Source organism: Felis catus, chromosome B2, assembly GCF_018350175.1.
Source record: "Felis catus isolate Fca126 chromosome B2, F.catus_Fca126_mat1.0, whole genome shotgun sequence".
Taxonomy (NCBI): Eukaryota; Metazoa; Chordata; class Mammalia; order Carnivora; family Felidae; genus Felis; species Felis catus.
The window spans coordinates 34720276-34740712 of NC_058372.1; the positions used below are offsets into that span (position 1 = coordinate 34720276).

At 47.3% G+C, this 20437-nt stretch overlaps 1 protein-coding gene across 8 annotated transcripts in view; it reads left to right on the forward strand.

Moving 5' to 3' along the window:
- BRPF3 (bromodomain and PHD finger containing 3) overlaps nucleotides 1–17968 on the forward strand; it is a 34288-nt gene extending 16320 nt beyond the window's left edge. For 4 of the 8 annotated variants that reach the window (XM_023253911.2, XM_045057449.1, XM_011282244.4 and 1 more), the window contains exons 8-13: nucleotides 314–820; nucleotides 3656–3749; nucleotides 7490–7587; nucleotides 10507–10604; nucleotides 14240–14394; nucleotides 15653–17968. In XM_023253911.2, coding sequence (XP_023109679.2) covers nucleotides 314–820; nucleotides 3656–3749; nucleotides 7490–7587; nucleotides 10507–10604; nucleotides 14240–14394; nucleotides 15653–15836 — 1136 coding nt within the window. In that variant the 3' untranslated portion in view covers nucleotides 15837–17968. Of the gene's footprint in view, nucleotides 1–313; nucleotides 821–3655; nucleotides 3750–7489; nucleotides 7588–10506; nucleotides 10605–14239; nucleotides 14395–15652 lie in introns of those variants that run through there. The other 4 variants (XM_023253913.2, XM_023253914.2, XM_023253912.2 and 1 more) reach the window with 3 other exon arrangements.
- The last annotated feature ends 2469 nt before the right edge of the window (nucleotides 17969–20437 follow it).

A 20437-nucleotide genomic window follows, 5' to 3' on the forward strand; every position in this document is an offset into this window, starting at 1 on the left:
TCACTTCATCAGATTCACCTGGTAAAGCTTTTTTAAAAAATACCCCATCGTTAGAGATTTAGTTTCAGTTGGTCTTGGATCGGACCTTGACGCTGAAATTTTTAAGAAACTTCCTAGATGATTCTCATACATAGGGTTTAGAATTACTAATGTAGATAAAACTTAATCCTACATTCTTTTTGCCTCAGATGGGAGACCTGGGATACATGTCAAGAACCAATGCCTTTGGTTCTTGCTTATCAGAGTCATTATCTGGCTTGTAGGGGCAGACCTTTTCTAAAATGTTCAAGCAGGTTCTCTTTTTCTCTAACAGATGACTCCATACTGCCTCCCCCACCAACCCTCGAGCCCACTGGGCCTGCACCTTCCCTGTCTGAGCAAGACTCCCCTCCGGATCCCCCTACTCTGAAACCCATTAATGATAGTAAGCCTCCAAGCCGATTCCTAAAGCCCAGAAAGGTGGAAGAAGATGAGCTCTTGGAAAAATCACCTCTGCAGATAGGGAGTGAGCCCCTGCAACGCCTGCTCAGTGACAATGGCATCAACAGAGTGTCTCTCATGCCCCCTGAGACCCCTGCTGGTGCCCCACTCAGTGGCGTGGGCCGCCGCACATCCGTCCTCTTCAAGAAGGCCAAAAATGGAGTTAAGCTACAGAGGAGCCCAGATAGGGCCCCAGAGAATGGTGAGGACCATGGTACAGTGGGCTCTCCTGCCTCTCCGGCCAGCATCGAGGATGAACGGCACTCCCGGAAGCGGCCAAGGAGCAGGAGCTGTAGTGAGAGCGAAGGGGAGAGGTCCCCCCAGCAGGAGGAGGAGACAGGTGACCACGCCTGTGACTTCTCTACTTCTCATCTGCTTTCCTGCTTTGCCTTGCCAGCCAGCACCTCCCCTAGTTGGCTGCCTCCCTAATGGTCCCTGTGGACGCCAGTAGAACCATTGAGGGATCCGTAGCTTATAGTTGTGCCTGGCACATGAGTAGTGGCCTGGAGAAGAGGCTTTGAGAAAGTAATTTGAGAGGGCCACATTGTGTCTGGGGCTTTCTTTGGCCTTGAAGGGAATGCAAAGCTATATATGATAAAGTGGTTCCTGCCTTGACTTTAGTTCCTTCATTCATCAGATATTTAGGCACTGGGGGGAAAAAAGTCCTTGAACAGAAGACAAAAATCTCCCTTGTAGGGGAGAAAGACTAAAAACAAATGAGTGAATTGTACCTTGTATCAGAAGCTATGGAGAAAAATCTAGCAGGGAAGGGGAATAGGGGATACTGGGGTGGTATTAGAGAAGGTGGCCAGGGGAGACTTGGGGAGGGGACATTTGAGTAAAGATTTGAGGGAGTTGAAGGCATGGGCTATTTGGGTTTCTGGGGGAGAACACTTCAAAAAGATAAACTAGTAGGTGCACAGGCCCTGGTGGTGGGACCATGCCCGCATGCTTGGGGAATAGTGGGGAAACCAGTGTGGCTGGAGCAGAGTTAGCCAGGGCATGGTTAGAGATGAGGTTACAGAGGTAGGTAATGGCGGCTGCCATACTAAAGTGTCCTTACTACACATCCAGCACAAGCTGGTCACAGGGTGTCATACAATGAGTCAGACTGAGTTCCAGCTCTGGAAGAATTCATGGTCCAGTGGGGAGCAAAGGTGCAGAGATGTTATGGTGCCAGACAGTATGTGATTATGTGTTAGGTGACAGCACTGCTGGAGGTGTTTAGCAACTAGGAGCTAGAGGAGTCAGGAAGGTTCCATGAAGGTGGTGCCTGAGCTGGCCCTGTGGGAAGAGATCAGAAAAGAAGGGAGTAGATGGAGCGAAGACTCAGGCCTGGGTGTATGGAAGCAAGGACAGAATCCCTGTGAAGGACAGTTTGGAGAGGGGCTTCCTGAAGCATCGGGAGCCAAGGCTGGATGGGTGAGGTGAGCCTGCATATGCAGGGCTTCTTTTCTGGATGGTGTGGTTTAGTCTTAGTGAAATATGGGAGGTGAGCTTACTTGGTGGGGAGGGGCCTACTCTTGGCTTGTGCTCTTCATGTCCCTCTCTTGCCTTTTTATGTGGTGGTTTTGGGCTATTTGGCTAGCACATACTTCTCTCTTCCTTCCTAACACTTTGTGTCCAACAATACCTTCCCTTCCCGTTTGGCCCAAGCTTCCCCGTATTAAGGGAGTAGATTAGTTCATAGAATCGAGTCTGAGGCTTGGAGTTAGGCAGACCTGGGTTCATATCCCATCTTCTGACCACCTGTGTATCCTGGGGCAGATTAATTAACCTTTCAAGCTTGTTCCTTATTTCTAACATGGGACTAGTGATATCTATCTTGCAGGGCTCCAAGAATTGGAAATAGTCTGTATAAAGTACTTGGCATACAGCAGTCAATGGTAGCAGTTACTGTTGTCATTGTCTGCACTGTATCAGGACTAGCCAAACAACACTGAGAATGCTGTGCACTAAAAATGAAAAATCCCTCTAATAGGAAATAGGTCTGGATATCAGGCTCATCCAACCTAAAGAGGGCCCACTGCTTGGGGAACCTGCTAGAATCTGTTTGTCCCCCATCGCAGTGGCCTGGCACCCAGGAATATTTCTGTATGACCTCAGTGGAGTCTCACAAGAACAGGTATTGATCTTTGGCAGCTGAGGCACAGCTGGCTTCGTGATTTGAACGGAAGCCATAATGTTAGAGACAGAGCCAGGTTAGAGTCCAGATGTGTTGGCTCAGGCACCTGCTCTTACAGGTGGTGTAACTTGCCTCACAGTGTTTTGGCCAAGGTATCTGTGACTTAGATCTCAAGCGCTTGGCTCAGCTGCCAGACTTGTAGGACTCTGTCTGGATTGTGGTTAGGAACCAGATAATAGAGTTGAAGCCTCTACAGCCGATGAGCCTCCTCCTGTCCCTGGGATGACCAGTCTTCATTTGCTTCCATACGGCCGCCTTCTATAAACAGACTTCTCATTCATACTCAGTACTGTCCTCTATAAAGAAGAAGATACTATGTTCACAAAAGGAGAAGCAGAGGTTAAAGAGGAAAAAGGACCTGTATTTCAGAGCCTTGCTTAGAACCCAGGGAATTCTGTCTTCCCACCCCAGGAAGGTCCAGTCTGCTCTAGATCTGTTGAAGTCCCCCAGCTCTGACTAGCTCTGCTGGAGATCTCGGGGTGTGGCTGACACAGCCCTTCTCCTGTCCCAGCCTCCGCTGACACCATCCCAAAAGAATGAAGCTCACTGTTGCCAGCTGTGTGATGGATAGGGCGTGAGTGTTTATCTGAAGAGGCAAGGCGGGTGGGCTCCCCAAGAGGCAGAGGAGACTCCCTGATAATTGAGGCTTGAAATTAGAAGCAGAATTAGGGACTTGTGAGCCAGCCAGAGTGGGGAAGTCTTGGTATTTCATTTTGTGGCCAATGACAGTAACTGGTGTGAGCTGTGTGCTGTGTTTTCCTTCAAGTTGAACCAGAAGGATGAGAAGGAAAATGCGGGGTCTACTTACTTCCCTAGCCAACATTTCCCCCAAACCTTTATCAGGGTCTTTCCACTGCCCGAGACCCATTTCCCATGCAGGAAGCAACAACCATCCTTTCCACCCCTCCTCAGGTGGCCACCTCACACTGCAGCATGTGTCAGGGGAAGGGGGGTTTCTGCACTCAGGCTTACACTATGTGTCCTTGGCAGGCGTGACCAACGGATTTGGAAAACACACCGAAAGCGGGTCTGACTCAGAATGTAGTTTGGGTCTCAGTGGTGGACTGGCATTTGAAGCTTGCAGGTAAGAACAGTTGTTCCCAAAGCTTTGTTGGCAGCTCCTCCACCTGTCCCTGTATTCTCCATTCAGCCACAGATGGAGCCTCCTCCTGCTTATCTAAGGTTTTTCTTCCTCCACCCCTGCTGTTTCCTGAGGCCTCTGGTCTGTAACTCTGGTAGCTCCTAGGAAACAGTGTGACCCTTGACTCACAGGCCTGATCCGACTAGGAGGGGAGGAGTGATGCTGATGCTTTATAGGGTTTGTGAAGCCGAATTTGGCTCCAGAGGGCAGGGACAGCCAAATCTGTATTGCCCAGCGAAGTTAACATTTGAGCCAATCCCCCACCCACACCCCTGGCCCACTCTGATAACCCAGTTACAGACATAGTTTTGCTCTTTGCCTTTTGGGGCATCATAGCAAAGGCCTCTGTAGAGGTGTGGTGTGGGAGTAAGAAATGGGCAGATAGGAAGTTCAGAATGGCCTTTTATTCAAAGGCCCTAGCTCTTCTATCCTCCTTGAGCTGGGAAAGGATGGGTTTCTTTTCCTGTTCTTTTACCAGAAGGGAGGATTTCTGAGACCAAAATGTTAAAGTTTCTTCCAAGTCGAGTTTATTGAATCCTTACTCTGTGTTAAGTGTACTCTGCAAGAAATTGGGGGCTGCGGGACTCTTGGAAATGGGAGACCCTCAGTGCCACACAGGAGAAACAAGTTATCCTGAAGGCTAATTACTGGCCCCCCACATGGCTACTGAATGGATCCTCAGTTCCGAGTAGGGGAGGAAAGGTCCCAGGGCAGCAGTGTTTGAAGTGCTTCCAAGGCAGGTTGAGCATTATGTTCTGTCAGGTACTCTACTGTGGCTCCTGGGCTCCTGGGTGGTGGGTACGGGAGGCCCCTTACTGTGGCATAGCCCAGCTTTCCGTGGTTGCTTTGAGATTTTCCTCCCATCAAGCCTCAGAATTGCCTTAGCTGTCTTCCTCCATGGTTTCTAGAGATATAGGGGGAATGAATGGGAAAAACATAGTTACTAGGCATAGAGGAGGCAGAGCTTTTGGAATCCTACAAAATGGTTTCACCCTGGTCCTGGGTGGGAATTCTTAACTCCCTTCAAAGGTAATGGTGCCTGGAAACCCAGTTCATTGGGGTGGGGAAGGAGTGGGCTTATCAAACTGTCCCCTCCTAGCCCTTGACTAAAGGTGGAAGGTGTGTTGGGCTTTTCACGCCACGAAGGACAGTCTTCCCAGCCATGAACCACAAGAAGAAAGCCAGACTAGGCTCTGGTCAGCCTGCTGGTCAGACTGTGTGTTTGCCTTTCTGCAGAACTCCAGTCTGTGCCGCCGATTTGTCTGGAGCCCTGCTCAGTGTGGAAACAATGCCCTTGGAAGGCATTTCCTTTTTAACTCAGTGGACCTCAGTGGAATTTCAGGGTTTAAAACAGGGGATTCAGGACTGCAACTGCAGGATTTTTTTTCTTTTTCTTTCTTTCCTCCCCCTGCCCCACTGTGGTGGTAAGTACATAAAGGAAGATTTTACTTACTAATTAGACTAGAATCCTCTACTCCCAGAATCAGAAAGAGCCTTGAAGGAACCTGTGGTCACTAATCCCATTCCCCTCCCCACCTGTCCCTGGGTTTATCTTTCCTGATGATTTTCTGAGGAAATTGGAGCTGCTCCCTCTTTCTATGGGTCATGCTTTTGGTTATTAATAATTGAGCACCTACTTCAAGCCAGACATTGTTCTAAGTACTGATAAAGGTATGTGTTCTCATGGAGCTTATCTTCTAGAAGGGGGAGATGAGTGTTAAACCAGTAAACAGAATAATTATAGATTGGGTTGTCTGCTTTGGTCTGTGTAATGTGGAAAGAGGACTGAAACACAGGCCATATCAAGTCACGTGTGCTTTTTCTATGAAACAGGAATACATGGACCTAGTTTTGGTGTTGCCTCTTATTTTACTAAGCTCATCTGTCTCAGAGCTCATCATTTGATAGTACAACATTAGTAGTTTATAATATTTAAAGTGAGGCATTAAAATTTACTGCTCTTCATATAATATTTGCCACATAACTATCATCTGCCATTTATTGAGTAGTTGGTATGTGCTATACTGAGTGTTTTCTGTGTATCAATCTATTAAATCCTCACAGCAGCCTCAGAGAAGGTAGGTAACTTGCTCAACATCATGGAACTCATGAATAGAAGAGACAGGTTCCAGGGGCGCCTGGGTGGCTCAGTAGGTTAAGCGTCAGACTTTCGATTTCAGCTCAGGTCATGATCCCGCGTTTCATGAGATTGAGCCCCACATTGGGCTCTGCACTGACAGCACAGAGCCTGCTTGAGATTCTCTCTCTCCCTCTTCCCCTCCCCTGCTTGCTCTGTGTGCATCTGTGTCTCTTTCTCTCTCAAAATAAATAAATAAACATTAACATAAACAAACAGATAAGAGCCAGGTTCTGAACCCAGGTAGTCTGGCTCCAGAGTTTCTCTTTTAAACACTTTGTTGTGCCCTCTTCTGTTATATTTGAAGATGTCTCCCCAGCTCCAGAATAATGAACTTTGAGAGGCCTCAGAGTCTCTAAGCACAGTGACAGATTTTTATAGGATGAGTGGGAACTGAATCCTAAATGTAAACTGGGTGTTAATTTTTTTTTTTCCCCAAACAGGTCCTAATTTTGAATAGCAGAAAAAAAAAAAACTACCAATCTGCCAGTTACTGAAGGATTATGATTCATTGTGTTCTGTTTGTACAAGTTTTTCTGAATAAGACTCTGATAAAGTCCGTATGATTTAGGAGAACAGGAGTACCCTCCTCCCCAACCAGTCCTAACACCAACCTCCTCTTATCCCACCAGTGGTTTCTTAAGCATTTCTACTCTTCTGCAGATTGTTTCCCCACCTTTTAAGCATTTTTTTTTTTTTAGTGGAAAAATTATATAGCAATGATATTTTTTAAAGTTTGGATGGGAAAAGGCCCTGGCCACTTCATTCTTGCCCAGAGGCTCCCAACTATGGTTGTACATTAGAATTGCTTCGGAAGCTGTTTAAAACTACAGATCCTTGGGTGGGTTCCAGTTATACCATTACTCTGGTATTACCATCCTCATTTTTGCTTTATTACCTTTCTAGTCTTTGTCAAATATATCTATATATTGTTTTACCTCTTTGTAGTAACCACATGGAAAAAACTTGTTCTGCTTGTTCATTAAAAAAAAAAAAAAAGTCCATCTCTAAGAAAAATTTCATACGCAAAGTGGAAGTGAGAAGTGGATTTTTTTTTTAATTAAAAAGTGTCTTTTCTAATAAGGAGTAAGACGTGTCCTTTATAGACAATTTGGGAAAGAGGCAAATTTTTGTACCTCAAAAATAAATTGGTTTCTAAAGAAGCCGTAGAAACCACAGGGTAAAAAATTCTGATCCATGTGAGATGGGCCCTCCTCATGGCTAGGCTGCTTAGACCCTGGAAGGATTGACAAGTGCCTGGAGTGACCTTTCATCTGGATGAAGTCCAAAGTCCCTGGGCAGGGAGGCAGGCGTCTCTTTCCGGAGTCCCTCCACCTGCATGAAATGGTCTCTCAAAGCCTCATGGGAATTTTGTGGTCAGAAGGGTGTCATGGGTTAGTGTGAGTTGTTAGGGGAAGGTGAGAAACCATTCTTGTTGAATGGTTTTTGCAGCTCCACTCATCTCAGAGATAGGAGAGCAGGAGTGGGTATGTTAGTCATTGAAATGGCTCATTTCGCCCCCTCTGCCTTCTTGCTCTATATGCAGTGGTCTGACGCCCCCCAAACGCAGCCGTGGGAAGCCAGCCCTATCTCGTGTACCCTTCCTGGAAGGTGTAAATGGAGATTCTGACTACAGCAGCTCAGGTGAGGAGTGGTGTACAGGTGAATCTGGGGGGCCCAGGCCTTCCAAAGAACCAGCTCTGTGGGCTGCAGCCAAACCCTTAATTCTTCCAAACTCTCAGGCATTGGGCAAGGAGATGCCCCCCCCCCCCCCCCACAGGTCATTCATACTCTCTTTTTTTTTTTTTTTAAGTTCATCTTAAATTTGAATAGTAATATATGCCCATGATAACAAAAATCAAAAAGGCACAGAAGGGTACATAATGAAAAGCCAGGGTCCCCTCCTTAGAACAACCACTGTTAGCAGTTTCTTTTGTGTCTCTCTATTTGTAATTTATATACATATAAGCCAAAACTTGTGTATATTTAAGAGCATAGGTCGAGAAGCCTAATACACACGTATTCTCCTAAACCATGCCTTTTTTCAATTAATAATATATCTTGGAGCTCCTTCCGTGCTTTTTATTGACTGCCTAATGTGCCATTATCTAGGAGTGCCAGCCTACTACAGATGGACATTTAGACTGTTTTCATGTATTTGTTATAACCAGTGTTGCAGTGAGCAACCTTGTACATAGATCTTTTGTAGCCCTGGAGAGCATACACTTCTGTAGAGAAGCAGAGCTGCTAAACTTGAAGGGAGTGTGTATTTGTCATTTCCATGGGTCTTGCCAGTCTGCCCTTGCTGGAGTAATCAGTGATAGCCTCTATCACTGAATCTCACACCTTGCCGTGTAGGTTCATGTGATCCAGTGCTTTCAGCCCTGTCCTCATGAGACATTCTACTCTAGCCGACCCAAACAGGGAAGTACATGGGTCTTGTCTCTTTGGACCAGGGGATTCAAGAACAGGACAAGGCAGGGCCATAGGAGAGGGCTGGTTGGTGCACAGGTGGAGTGGGTACAGGGTGGGCTGTTCTCCGAGTGCATCTCTGCAGCCCTCCTGTGGGAGCTGTGCACCCTGGATGCCCGGTCTTCGAAGCTCCCATCTAACACAGGCGTCAGGGCTTCTTTCCCCACTTTCCTTTTCCCAACTGCTTTATTTTCCCTTAGCATCAGTTTCTTTCTCACATGTGTGTTGATGAATGCATGCCTGCGTGTTTCATTGTTGTCTGACTGTTGGCGCCCAGAAAGCAGGGCTCCTATCTACATGAAAGTGTACAGCATCTAGTGCAAAACTGGCAGTGGATTGGCACAAACATTGGAATTCTGGTAGTGACATTTTACTCTTATTTTAAAAAACCACATACTTATAAAATGATGCCAAGGGAAACTTAAAAATTTCGACCTTCTACTATTCCATCATCACCTTAACACAATTGTCTTCATTTCTCTGTGTTGCCTTCTGTTTATTTCAGGCACGTTTTTAACAAAATGTTAATCCAGAACACACGCTTTTTCGTTTTCTGCATTTTTCAATGTTATCTCATACTTTTTTTTGTGTTGACACAATCTTGATTTAACTCATATTATTGGAACAATATGTCTTCCAGTCGATGCATTACAATTTACTTAACTTTTTTATTGTTAGATTTTTGGTGATTTCCAACTTTTAATATTATACATAATGTAGTAAATGCATATTTTTGTTAAAAATCCTTTTATTTGTTTTTAAAGTTATTTTTCTTAGAATAATTCCCAGGGAAGGAATTTACTGAAGCAGATGATTCATACTTTTTTTTTTTTTTTAATGGCTCTTGAGACATGCCACCAAATTATGTTCTTGAGGATTAGACTGGTCTGCAATTTCTTCCAACAGTGTATGATTGCACCAGTTTCCCCACAGCCAGCCTCTTCAGTATTGGATTTTATCTCTTGGTTATTATTGCTATTGACTCAATGGGTAAAAACAAAACAAAACAAAACAAAACCTCATTATTAGTAATAGTTTTGTTTTGTTTTGTTTTGTTTTATAAATGAGGATAGTAGTATTTCCTTAGTAACACAATTTCCACTATGCAGGATTTGGACCCTTTTCCCTGGTTGAGTGTGGTCACCTTGGGCTTCCGGTTTATAGGCGTGGGGAGGGGGAAGGGAGGTTCCTTTCTGCTCAGGAGCATTTGTGAAGTGTACCCATCCACATATGCTAGTGCATTGTGTGCGAACAAAGTAAGCTGGAGAGATGCGGTGCCTGCTTTAGGCAGGACACCCGGTGTCAGGTTCTGAGAAAAGCAGTCACGTGAAGGGCTTGCAGACCTGCTTGGCTCTGCTGCGTGCCGTGCACCCAGGTGACCTGGATGGCCAGATGTGGCCCTGTCAGAAAAGAACTCATTTAGCAAGTGGTTTTACTGGGATGTCTGTCCCAGGCATCTTTTTCCATGAAGCCTCTATCATGAGGCCCACCACTTAGGCCCAGAGAGCAGTTTGTGGCTTTGCCAAGCTGGGTTATTGTTGTCCTTCCTGGGATCCTGGTGGTAAAAGCAGTCCTAGTTTTCTAGGGAACACCATTCTAGTGTTCTAGTCCAGGGGTCGGCAAACTAACATATTAGCTTGTTTTTGTAGGGCTTGCAAGCTAAAAATGGTTTCTTCTTACAAATGATTGAAAAGAAAATCAAAAGAATGATATTTTGTAACACATGAAAATTACATGAAATTCAAATTTCAGCATCTAAAAGTAAAATTTTATGGGGACACAGCTATACTCATTCCTCTATAGAGTACCTGTGGCAGCTTTCATGCTGCAACAATAGAGTTGAGTAGTTGCAACAGAGACCATGTGGACTGCAAAACCTAAAATATTTACTGTTTGGCCCTTTGCAGAATGAGTTTGCCGACCCCTGATCTAGTCTGAGAACTAAGGAAAGGGCAGGAAAGGGGAAGGGTGGAGGGGATGTTGCTGACTCATTCTTGGGTTGCCCCAGTCAAATGGAGGCCACAGGCAGGCCTCCTGGGCACCATTCCAAGTCCCCTTTGGGTGCTGTCTCCTCCCCTCCCCAACCCCCAGGCAGAAGCCTCCTGATGCCCTTTGAAGACCGCGGAGACCTGGAGCCCCTGGAGCTGGTGTGGGCCAAGTGCCGAGGCTATCCCTCCTACCCCGCCTTGGTGAGTCTGCCCCAGACACCACCCTCCTCCCTCCCCTGGGCTGTTCTGGCCCCTATCTTGCCTCAGGAGCTTATCTGATTGGATCAAGCCAGCAGAGGGGTGGGAATCAGGGTGCTTTTAGCTGCCGAGGGGAGGGAGGTTTTAGCCCAGCCTGGGTGGGTCAAACCATCAAGGTCTTCAGCTCAGAGCACTTAAAATAGGGTAAAAGTGTGAAGACAGGGACTAGGGCTCATAGGGATTTAATAGCATTTATTCATTTGCTTATACATAAAAGTAGTATGCTCGTTGTAGAGAATTTTTAAAGCTGCTTATAATGCTTAAGTGTTGTATTAGACATTTGTCATGCTAAATTCTTGAAATACTGAGGAAGATATGGTTTTTCTCATTTTGTGGGGAAGAAAAACGAGGATCTATCTGTTCCCTGTGGCCATCTAGCTATTAAATGGCAGGGTTGGAATTTGAGCCCAAGGCTCAAAATGTGTGATGTCAAAGCCTGTGTTCTGAGCCACCAAGTTCAAAATCACCCATGGTCTCATCTATTCAGAGATTACTTCTTGGTGTATATAGGCACTCTTTTTTTTTTTTTAACGCATAAGTACGAGCCCATACTCTGTGTAACCTCCCTTTCACGTAACAGCATACCATGAACATGCATGTCTTGTGCCATTAAACATTCTTCATCAACATTACTTTAATGACTGCATTGTCCTCAGTTGTATGCATGTACCTTATTTTAACCATTCCCTACTTGGTCATTTAGATTGTTTTGAATTTTTCACTATGATTAATAGCTGGCAATAAACATCACTGTAGCTTTATTCTGTGCACATCTTGATGATTTCCATACAGTGAATTCTTAGGCGTGCCTTCTTGGAGCAAGGTCTGTGCAAAATTGATACACATTGCCAAGTTGCCCTTTAGAAAGTTAGTTCCAATTTATACTCCCATCAGCAGTAGCTAAAAAATTCTATTTTTACCACCTTGATTGTTATTTGTTAGAGCTCTTTCTGTATTGGGGAGGTAATGTCCATCTGGCACTGGAAGCTAGTGATTCTAAACCTTTAGGGCATGCCAGAATCATGGGGGAATTTTTAAAACAATACAGATAACTGAGGCCCCATTTCAGAACTATGAAATTAGACTGACACCAGGCTGAGGTATGAATGTTTTCTATAAAGCTTCTCAGATGATCTGTAGCCACGGTTGTGAACTACCCTGCCAACCTCTTGCATGCACACAGGAGTTCTGGGCTTCTCTTAGCTCTTTCACATCAATGGGTCTTTCAAGTCTCATAGCAGCCCCTTAAAGTCAAGAGGGCAGGAACTCTGACCCTTTTGGACTGGTGAGGAAGCTGCAGCTGTAAGAGGTTATACAACTTGCAGGAGCCATATTGGAACCGTGTTGCCTACCTCACTCCCTCTTCAGCAGTGGCAGGAGGGGGAGTCCATGCTGTGATCCAGCAGTTGAGGAGGTTGGGCCTTGGGCCTGCCTTCACAAGGCTGTGTGCCCTGTTGTCAGTGAGACTTCCAGCATAATTGCTGAGGAAGCGATTAAAGCTGTACAGTTTTCGTTTTGTGATTTTAAGTCCCATGGTGCAAAAAAAAAAAAAAAAGTCTAAAAATAGTCTTTTTTTTTTTCCTTTTTAATTATCTTCTTAATCATACATTTTCTTTAATGAGTAAATAAATTCAGCCACCACCTGAAAAAACCTACCACCTGAATGCAAGCTGTGTTTTTATTTTGGTTTATGCTCTCCCAGTTGTTCTCCTGTGTTAAATATGACTCGTGTCCATAATGAATATACATTTAAAAAAAATTTTTTTGGCTCTTGTTTAAAATTGTTTTTTCTCATAAAATAATGTATCTGTGTTATAGAAGTTTGGGAAAAAATAGAGAAAAGCAACAAACCCCATCATTCTAGCAAGTCAGCTATAAGCGTTTTGTATTGTTTCTTCTATTTGTTTATGTATTACAGCTATAATAATAGTATGTATATATGCCTTCATTATATAATGTGTTAAAATATTTCATAAGCCACATTGTTTTACATCCACATAACATTTGAGTGAATGGTCCATTATTTATTATTTTGAGACATATTTGCATCTATCTTCTTTAGCAAGGGAGGAGAGCTCTCCTTGCTTCTGCCCTTGGTGGCAGGGGGTGGGGGGTACATTTTTCACAATCTGCCCCATGTTCCAAGGCAGGAACCAGCATGGCTGTCGAGGAAACATACCAGAGTGGCCCCACTATCTTGTTCAATAATCTTGTTCAATAATCGAGGAAGCTCAGGAGGGCTTGTATGGTGGTTCTCATTAGGACCCTTAGCTTTAATCCCAGGGGGAACATACAAGCTGGGAGAGTTTTGACCAAATTACACAGCTCGAACAGGGTAGGGATGGTTCTTCCTTAAAACTCTTAACCAGAGCACCTGCTTTTAGCTGCTTATCTAGGAAGGGAAGTAGGGAAGCTGGCAGACACCCAAAGGTAAACAGCGAGAGCAGTTTATTATGAGAACAGGCCCCCTGGGACAGAGTATAGAAATTAAGATTGTTCCATCTCTGGAGAAAGCTGCTTCCTCAGTAAGTTTCCAAGTCTCTCTGGCCTCAACACACGTAGATTATCAACTCACTGCTTTGGAATTGAGGGCTGTGTAGGGCAGTAGGCAGCAGAAGTTTAAGCCACCATGGCCACAGCCAGCTACATGCTCCTGTGCTCGGGGCTTTCCTCTGTCAGGTGATACCTGTCAGCAGACTTCTCAGCATCGGCAAGAAGGTGAAATAAGATGATGGATGACGTGTGAATAACTAGGATCTTCAGTCACTCTGTCAGTGCTTCATAGAGCTAGAGGTCACTGTTGTGTTGATGCCACCAGGCATTTTTCTGAGCCCCTGCCCTGTAGAGCTTGCAGTCTTGAGCATTAATTCCTCCAGTGGTCCTTCTTTCCAGCCACATCGTTCATTTTCCCCTCTCCAGCAACCCTTCGAGTTCAGTCTAAAAGCTTTCTGATCTTAGATGGAGGTGCCCACAAAGGTACCTAGTCCACACAGCAGGAAGATTATGGTCAGACAGGAAGGTAGTGGGTAACCAGGGGCTCTGTTAGGTAGAACCAAGGTGATGGGCCCTGCTGCTGATGCAGAACCTCCTTTATAGCCATGGTGTTTAGGAAAGTCCCTGAGCCTTTGAAGTGAATTGCAAAGGTTTTAAAGGAAAAATTGACAGGAAGAAATGGCCTCCTGGCCTCCATTCCCTTCCCCTAAGGGATGTTAGGAAGGTGGAATTTGCCAGTCTGGCCTGGACATCATAGATACACCCTCAATTCTGATATCTCCCATACTGGATTCACATTTCTTCTGTTTCCACTTGGGCCCCAGGGCTTCATGGCACAAGCTCCCTCATTGGAAGAACTGATTGAGCAGGGCTGAAGGATTTGGCCAATGAACTGGGAAAACAGTCAAGATTTCCATTTTGGGGTCCTGAGGGTCACAAGAGGTCAGCCCCCTTCATCACTTGGTTGTGGGCCTGGCCAAGGCCCTGCATAACTTGGGGGGTGGTTCAGTAGGTAGTCCTGGGGCAGCATGCCCTGCTCACCCCATCCACCCCCATCTGAGTGCCGTCTCCTTTCCTGTCTGTAGATCATCGATCCCAAGATGCCCCGGGAGGGCCTCCTGCACAATGGTGTTCCCATCCCTGTCCCCCCTCTGGATGTGCTGAAGCTGGGAGAGCAGAAACAGGCCGAGGCTGGAGAGAAGCTCTTCCTTGTCCTCTTCTTTGACAACAAGCGCACCTGGTGAGTGGGTACTACCACCTGGAGGTTGGGCCAGGATGAGGGCTAAGGGGCCTGCCATGCAGTACACAGAGGGGCTGTGGGCTCAGTTAACCTGCCTCCATCCAGACAAGGTGAGGCATTACCAGCAGCTGGCCTGCCCCAGCCACATTAATAGTTACTGAGGAGTGTGGCCGGTCAGATTCCCTGGGAAACATTCTGAGATGGATATTTCTATCAGGAGGCTTATTGAGGAGAGCTGTGGGGATGAAGGGTGCAGTGCTGGGTGGAGGAACATGTTGAACACTTGGTATAGAGGCCTCAGCTGATCCTAAGGGGAGCTCCGGAGCTGGGAGGCTTGTTAATGATGTCCAAAATTGGGACTGTGCGTGGGCATGTCCTCCCATGGCAACTAGTCATTGAATGCTGGCTGCCCCTGGGAAGGGGGTCACCTTGGTCCAGGTAACTCCCTTGGTGGCAGGTGATTCCTGAAGAGGACTCAGCTGAGAGCTAGTCAGCAGCCAACGCTCCCAGTGGCTGTGGGAGTGCACGTCTTAGTCCTCAGGTGGGGGGATGGGGTGGAGGGTGGTTTGGGGCAGTGTGGGGTCCACTACAAAGGGCTTGCTTGCCCTTTAAGGTTTCTCTTAGAGTTCTTTCACTTCTGCTTTTATAGAATGAGGAGGTAGGACTAACAAGTAAAAATAATAGCTATCACTTATTGTTTACTCCGTGCCCTGATGCAAATCGATTTACATACATAACCTTATTTAATCCTCATTAAATCTTCATCAGTCCTCTCCCAATGCATTTTGCAGATGAGGAAACTGAGGCTCAGAAAGCAAAGACCCCATTGCCAGACCTGGGATACAAGCCAAGATCTGGCTCCAAAGGCTAGCTTTTAGCCACGCGTTAGATTCAACTGGCGATCTTTAGAAAAACACACCTGGTGCAGGCCCCATCAGGAATCACTGGTTCCTGGCATCAGCCTCACTTCCTAGCCATAGCTCCCTGATGCCCCAAGGCGAGAGCTAGCCCTAATATGGGTCTTTCTTAGCTCCTGGGTCCTAACAGCCCTCTAAAGCAGAGTGAGTGCCCTGAGGCTCAGGGAAGGGCCTGGCTGCAAAAAAGGTCCCTTGGTGGCCTCCTGCCTGGGGTGTCCCAGTCTGTCTCCTCCTGCCTTGTCCCCTCCCCCTGGCTTTGCTTGTCCTGGGCAGATGGGCCCAGAGGAGCCCCTTCATGCCACCCACCTCAGCCCAGGCTTCTTACTGTGCTTGTATTTTAGGCAGTGGCTTCCAAGGGACAAAGTGCTACCCCTGGGTGTGGAAGACACCGTGGACAAGCTCAAGATGCTGGAAGGCCGCAAGACCAGCATCCGAAAGTCGGTGCAAGTGGCCTACGACCGTGCAATGATCCACTTGAGCCGGGTCCGGGGGCCCCACTCCTTTGTCACCTCCAGCTACCTGTAAGGGTGGGTCCTGGCTTGTGTCTGCCTGCCCTGCCTCTGTCCCATGCGGCACAGAGGCCCCTTCCTGCCCCAGCCAGTCATATGGCCGGCAGCTTCCCCCTTCCATGGCAGGCCAGGGACTGGGCCGTGTCCTCCCCATGGGCAAGGCCCCAGTTTTGACCAACTGTATGGTTCCCCTGGTGGGCCTGCTGTGTGCCAAAAACTCCCACCTGAGCTCGCTCGGGGGGGCTAGTCCACTGAAGAACCTGTTAGAAGTAGAAATAGCTGTGAGGCTTGGGCCCGGCCGAGGAGATGGACCTGAGCCCAGAAGGCAAGAGGTCCTAGGCTCTTTCTCAAAGGTGTGCCTGGCCCGCTCCTTCCCACTCCCAGCTAACTACACCTCAGGGCAAGCGAGGCTCTGACATTGACCCCAGAGGTGCTGTGGATACATGGGAGTCCCGCGGGGAAGCTCACGGAGCTCACCCTCTCTCCCCTCTGTCACCCATTCTCATACCTCTTCCCTGTCCCGTCTTCTGCACCAGTGCCGTCTCTCTTTTCCCATGTTCCTTTCCTTTCTTTTGTGCCAAACAGAAACCATCACCAAACTGGTCTTTTTCTTTTTATGTCTCATTCCCTTTGAGGCCAGCTGCTACGCTAGGTGGGTCCCTCCACCTGGCTTCTTAGGGCCCAGGACAGAGGCCAGCCTACCACTCGGGTGACCCCTCCACCAGCACACACACCCCTTCCCCATCTGCTGCAGACACACAGCTGAGGCCAGGCTGTGAAAGCTTGCCCCCTCCCTGTCTTGCTGAGAGGCGGGCCGAGGCTTGACGGGCTCCCGTCAGACCAGGCTGGTTGTGGGAGTGTCCGTCTGTCCACTTGGATGTTGAGGGGTGTTGACTGAAGCTGTGCTCTTCAGCTGGGTCTGCTCCTCACCCCTGCTGTCCTCTCTCTGTGGGCCTCCCTCTCCACCACCATGGACGGTGGTGCCCGCGGTCCAGCACCTCCCTGCCTGCGCTCTGCCCAGCCCAGCCTCTGCTGCTCCCGCTCCCAAACTCCGGGGGACACCACACTTATTTCACGCCCTCTGTCCCCTTCCCTCTCCACCTTTCAACCCCCTCCCCACCTTCACCTTCTCAAAAACGGAAGGAAAAAAACTGTGAAATGGGAAATGCTGACTGACAAACCAACACAACTTTCAGAGGCTTTGAGTCTGTTCTCTGGATGTTTCTTTTCACCTCTTAAGCACCAAAGCCGCAGGGCCAGGTTGCAGGCCACTGATCGCCATGTTGATTTTTAACCTGACGTTCTTTTTAATTGTTTTAAATTTTTCATAGGGGAGTTTTGGACAAAAAAAAAGTCACTGGGGAGATCACTGCCATTTTTACACACTCGACTTTTTAAAAATACAACCAACCAACCACCACAACTTCTTATACATTTGGGACACGAGCCAGAGTTTAAAAGGGAACCAACAAAACTCTCTATAACATGAAGGATGGGGTTTTGGATTTTGTACAATAATAAAAATACAATACAGCATATGGCTAGGGAAGGACATGGTGTATATAATTGTAAAATACTGTTCTAAATTATTCAGGCCTATAGTTTCCATTACTGGAGTCCTCCATTGTGTGGCTGAGTATTTTAAATGCACACAGTGTGGTTTATTTAAAGGAGCCAATGCGTCCCCCTCTCCCCAGGTAGTCGGTCAGCTGTGGACTCTGTGACCTTTGTCTCAACCTGTGTTGTAAGATCTCGGGGCTCTCTCTCTCTCTCTCTCTCTGTGTCTCTTCCCCCCAACACTTTCTCTTTCTAGTCTCTCTTTTTTTTCAATCTCCTTGACTCTTTCAGTCTCTTTCTGAGTCTCATCTTTAAAACTGCTCTTTTAGAACGGGAAGCGGCTCAGATCCTGCTGTGGCATGGGGCCTACGTGTCTCAGTCGCGTCTGCTGTGAAGCACACGATGCTCTATTTATTGTAGAAAGTGACTTTATTTGCTTTCTAGAATTGTTTATAACAGATGGTATAAGAGAGGTAATAAACAGAGAAAAATCTATGCTTGTAAAGAATACAAAAGTTAATTTTACCTACTATAATATGACTGTCTGAAACTTATTTTCTCTCTGAGAAATAAATGTTCTAATGGGCAGCAGTTGCTGTGCTGTGTTTGGTGTCATCAGTGGGGGCATGCGCTTCTCTTCCAAATTCCCATAGCCCACCCCCACCTCAAAAGGCAGGAGCCATTCAGAATGGGTTGTCTAGCCATTGCAGACTGCCAGCTGGAAAGGGCTCTGTCCATCTCTTGGACGCCTGGGAGGGGTGTGAAGATGGGCTCTGACGTTTTCCTCTCCCAAACAGCACCACCCTCTGGGTCCTGTAGAAGGTCCAGCCTGTCTTCTTATGCCTCAGATTTCCTGCGGCCCTGTTCCTTTGGGAGCATCTGTTCCTCGTGCAGTTGGAGAAGTAGCCCCTTGTGTCTGGCACCTGTTTACCCAGCTTGCTGAATTTGAGACTCGAGAGTGCCCACGCCTCCTTTGTAATTATTGCTGTCCCCATTCTGTAGGTAGGTAGCTGGGACACACAGGCGTTAACATGGGCCTCGCTCCTTTTGGAATTGGAAGGGATCCTGGCGCCTACCTGGTCTTCATTTTGCAGATGAGAAAACAGACCAGCACGATCAACAGGCTTGTCCAAGGACATCTGGCCAAGACATGGTGGCAGAATCCTGGGACAAGGATCTGGGCGGGGGGTTTCTTGTGGGCTCCACGGCATTTCAAGGCTGTGCTGGCCTGTTCTGTACCAGCTCCCCTCTCACCAGCTATGGTTCCAGCATTTCTGGAGAGGGGCCTCTTGAAGAGTAGAGAGAGTTCCCAGGGACTCAATACTTGGTCACTGGGCCTTGGGATAGCTTTTCCCCATCCCCTCCCCTGTCCTATCTCTGCTCCTGCCTGGTTCGTGTGCTTGGCTGTGAGTTACATCTCACAGCCGTGTGACTGAAGGATAAGGGTCTCCTGATCACCTCCACAAGCTCCTTCAAAATTCTTGTCTTTGAAGTTGCTAGGGGGTAAAAGTGCTCAGTTTGGTATAACGTTGACAGGGTACCTCTAGTGTGCTGATAACTCTTGAATTGCACGTTGTGGGTGTGGAGATGCGCCCCTCTGGCCCACAGGATGCTCACAACCTGATTCATGAGACCTGTCAGGGCAACTCTGAATGTGGCAGGTGTGGAGCTCCCCCCGAGGGGAGGAGTTTGGGAGACTCCTCCAACCAAACTCATGTTTGGTTGAATCACAAAAGCTTTCAGAAGACTAAAGCAATTAATTCAAGCCTTAAAAAAATGGGATTGAAAATCCCTCTTTGTAAATTTGTATTCTGAACTACAAAGGCAATATTTAGAAAGATGTGAAAAAGCTCATCCTATCAGCCCTGACTTAACAGAGGACCCTGAGGCCAGGGCGAGGCATGGTAAGTAGCATCCGTTGAAGCATTTGATTGGGGAAGGGACAGGACCAGAACTTGGCAACTAATGAACGAGTTGTCAGAGGCCCAAAGCGGAAGTGTGAAGACGAGGTTGCCGCATGGCCGGAGGCATCAGCAGTGAGTTTGAAGGGGAGGAAGGAGAGCTAAATTTTGAGGAGCTTGTATTGCCTGCAGGATATCTGAGAAAAAACCCCAGCAAGCAGACGGGACTGGGCAGTTCAAGAGGAAGGTAGGAGCAGATGACAGAAATGTGGAGGCACGGGAGCACACCAGGGCAGTTAGGACAATGGCCAAGGAGGGAAAGGACAGACCTGAGGAAAGCCCCTTATATTTGGAGGCTGGGATTGGGGAAGAAAAGAGGAAAACAGTGCCTTCAGAGGGGTCTGCTCCCTGGGGAGGGCCTCACACAGAGGCAGTCAAGCCCTAGGGATCAGCTAGACCCACTCACCCCTCATTTCACAGAAAGAGGCAGGTCACATGCACTCAGCCTCACAGAGCAGGAAAAGGCAGCGCTGGACCAGAAAGAACCCAGAAACCAGCACTTTCTACTCTCCACCAGCCCGTGTATTCAGAGCCCTCAAGGTGAGCAGAAGTGTCCTTCACGAGTCTGATCAATCCTGTGATTAAAAGTCACGGACCCAAGTCTAAAATATTATGATACTGGAGCATGTGGGGGTACTGAGTAGGAATACAAAATCCCGTTTTCCTAATGAGTTTTAAAATATAATTAAAAACATTTGCTTAACCCTGTCAGCTTGGCCACTTCCTTTAATATATTGTCATTAACACTTGAGTGTGAATTTGCCTTCCAGATGGACTCTCCCCGCCTGACTAAGGCTGTGAGCTTTGACTCTTGAGAGGAGAGGGGTGAGTGATCAGACTGCCAGGCTCTGGGGGGGGGGATGCTGAGGGGAGATAGAGGGTGAGGCCTTGACTACCCCTGTGTCTGCAGGCCCCTCCACACCCCCCAGGCACTTGGGGGTGCCCTTCTACTTGCCTTTTCCCTTCAAGGGTAGCAGAGGGCTCTAGGGATGGAAAGAAAAGATGTGTGTGTGTGTGTGTGTGTGTGTGTGTGTGCCACCATTTTAATATTCTTTTTTTTTTTTTGAATATGTATTTATTTTGGGGAGAGCACAAGTGG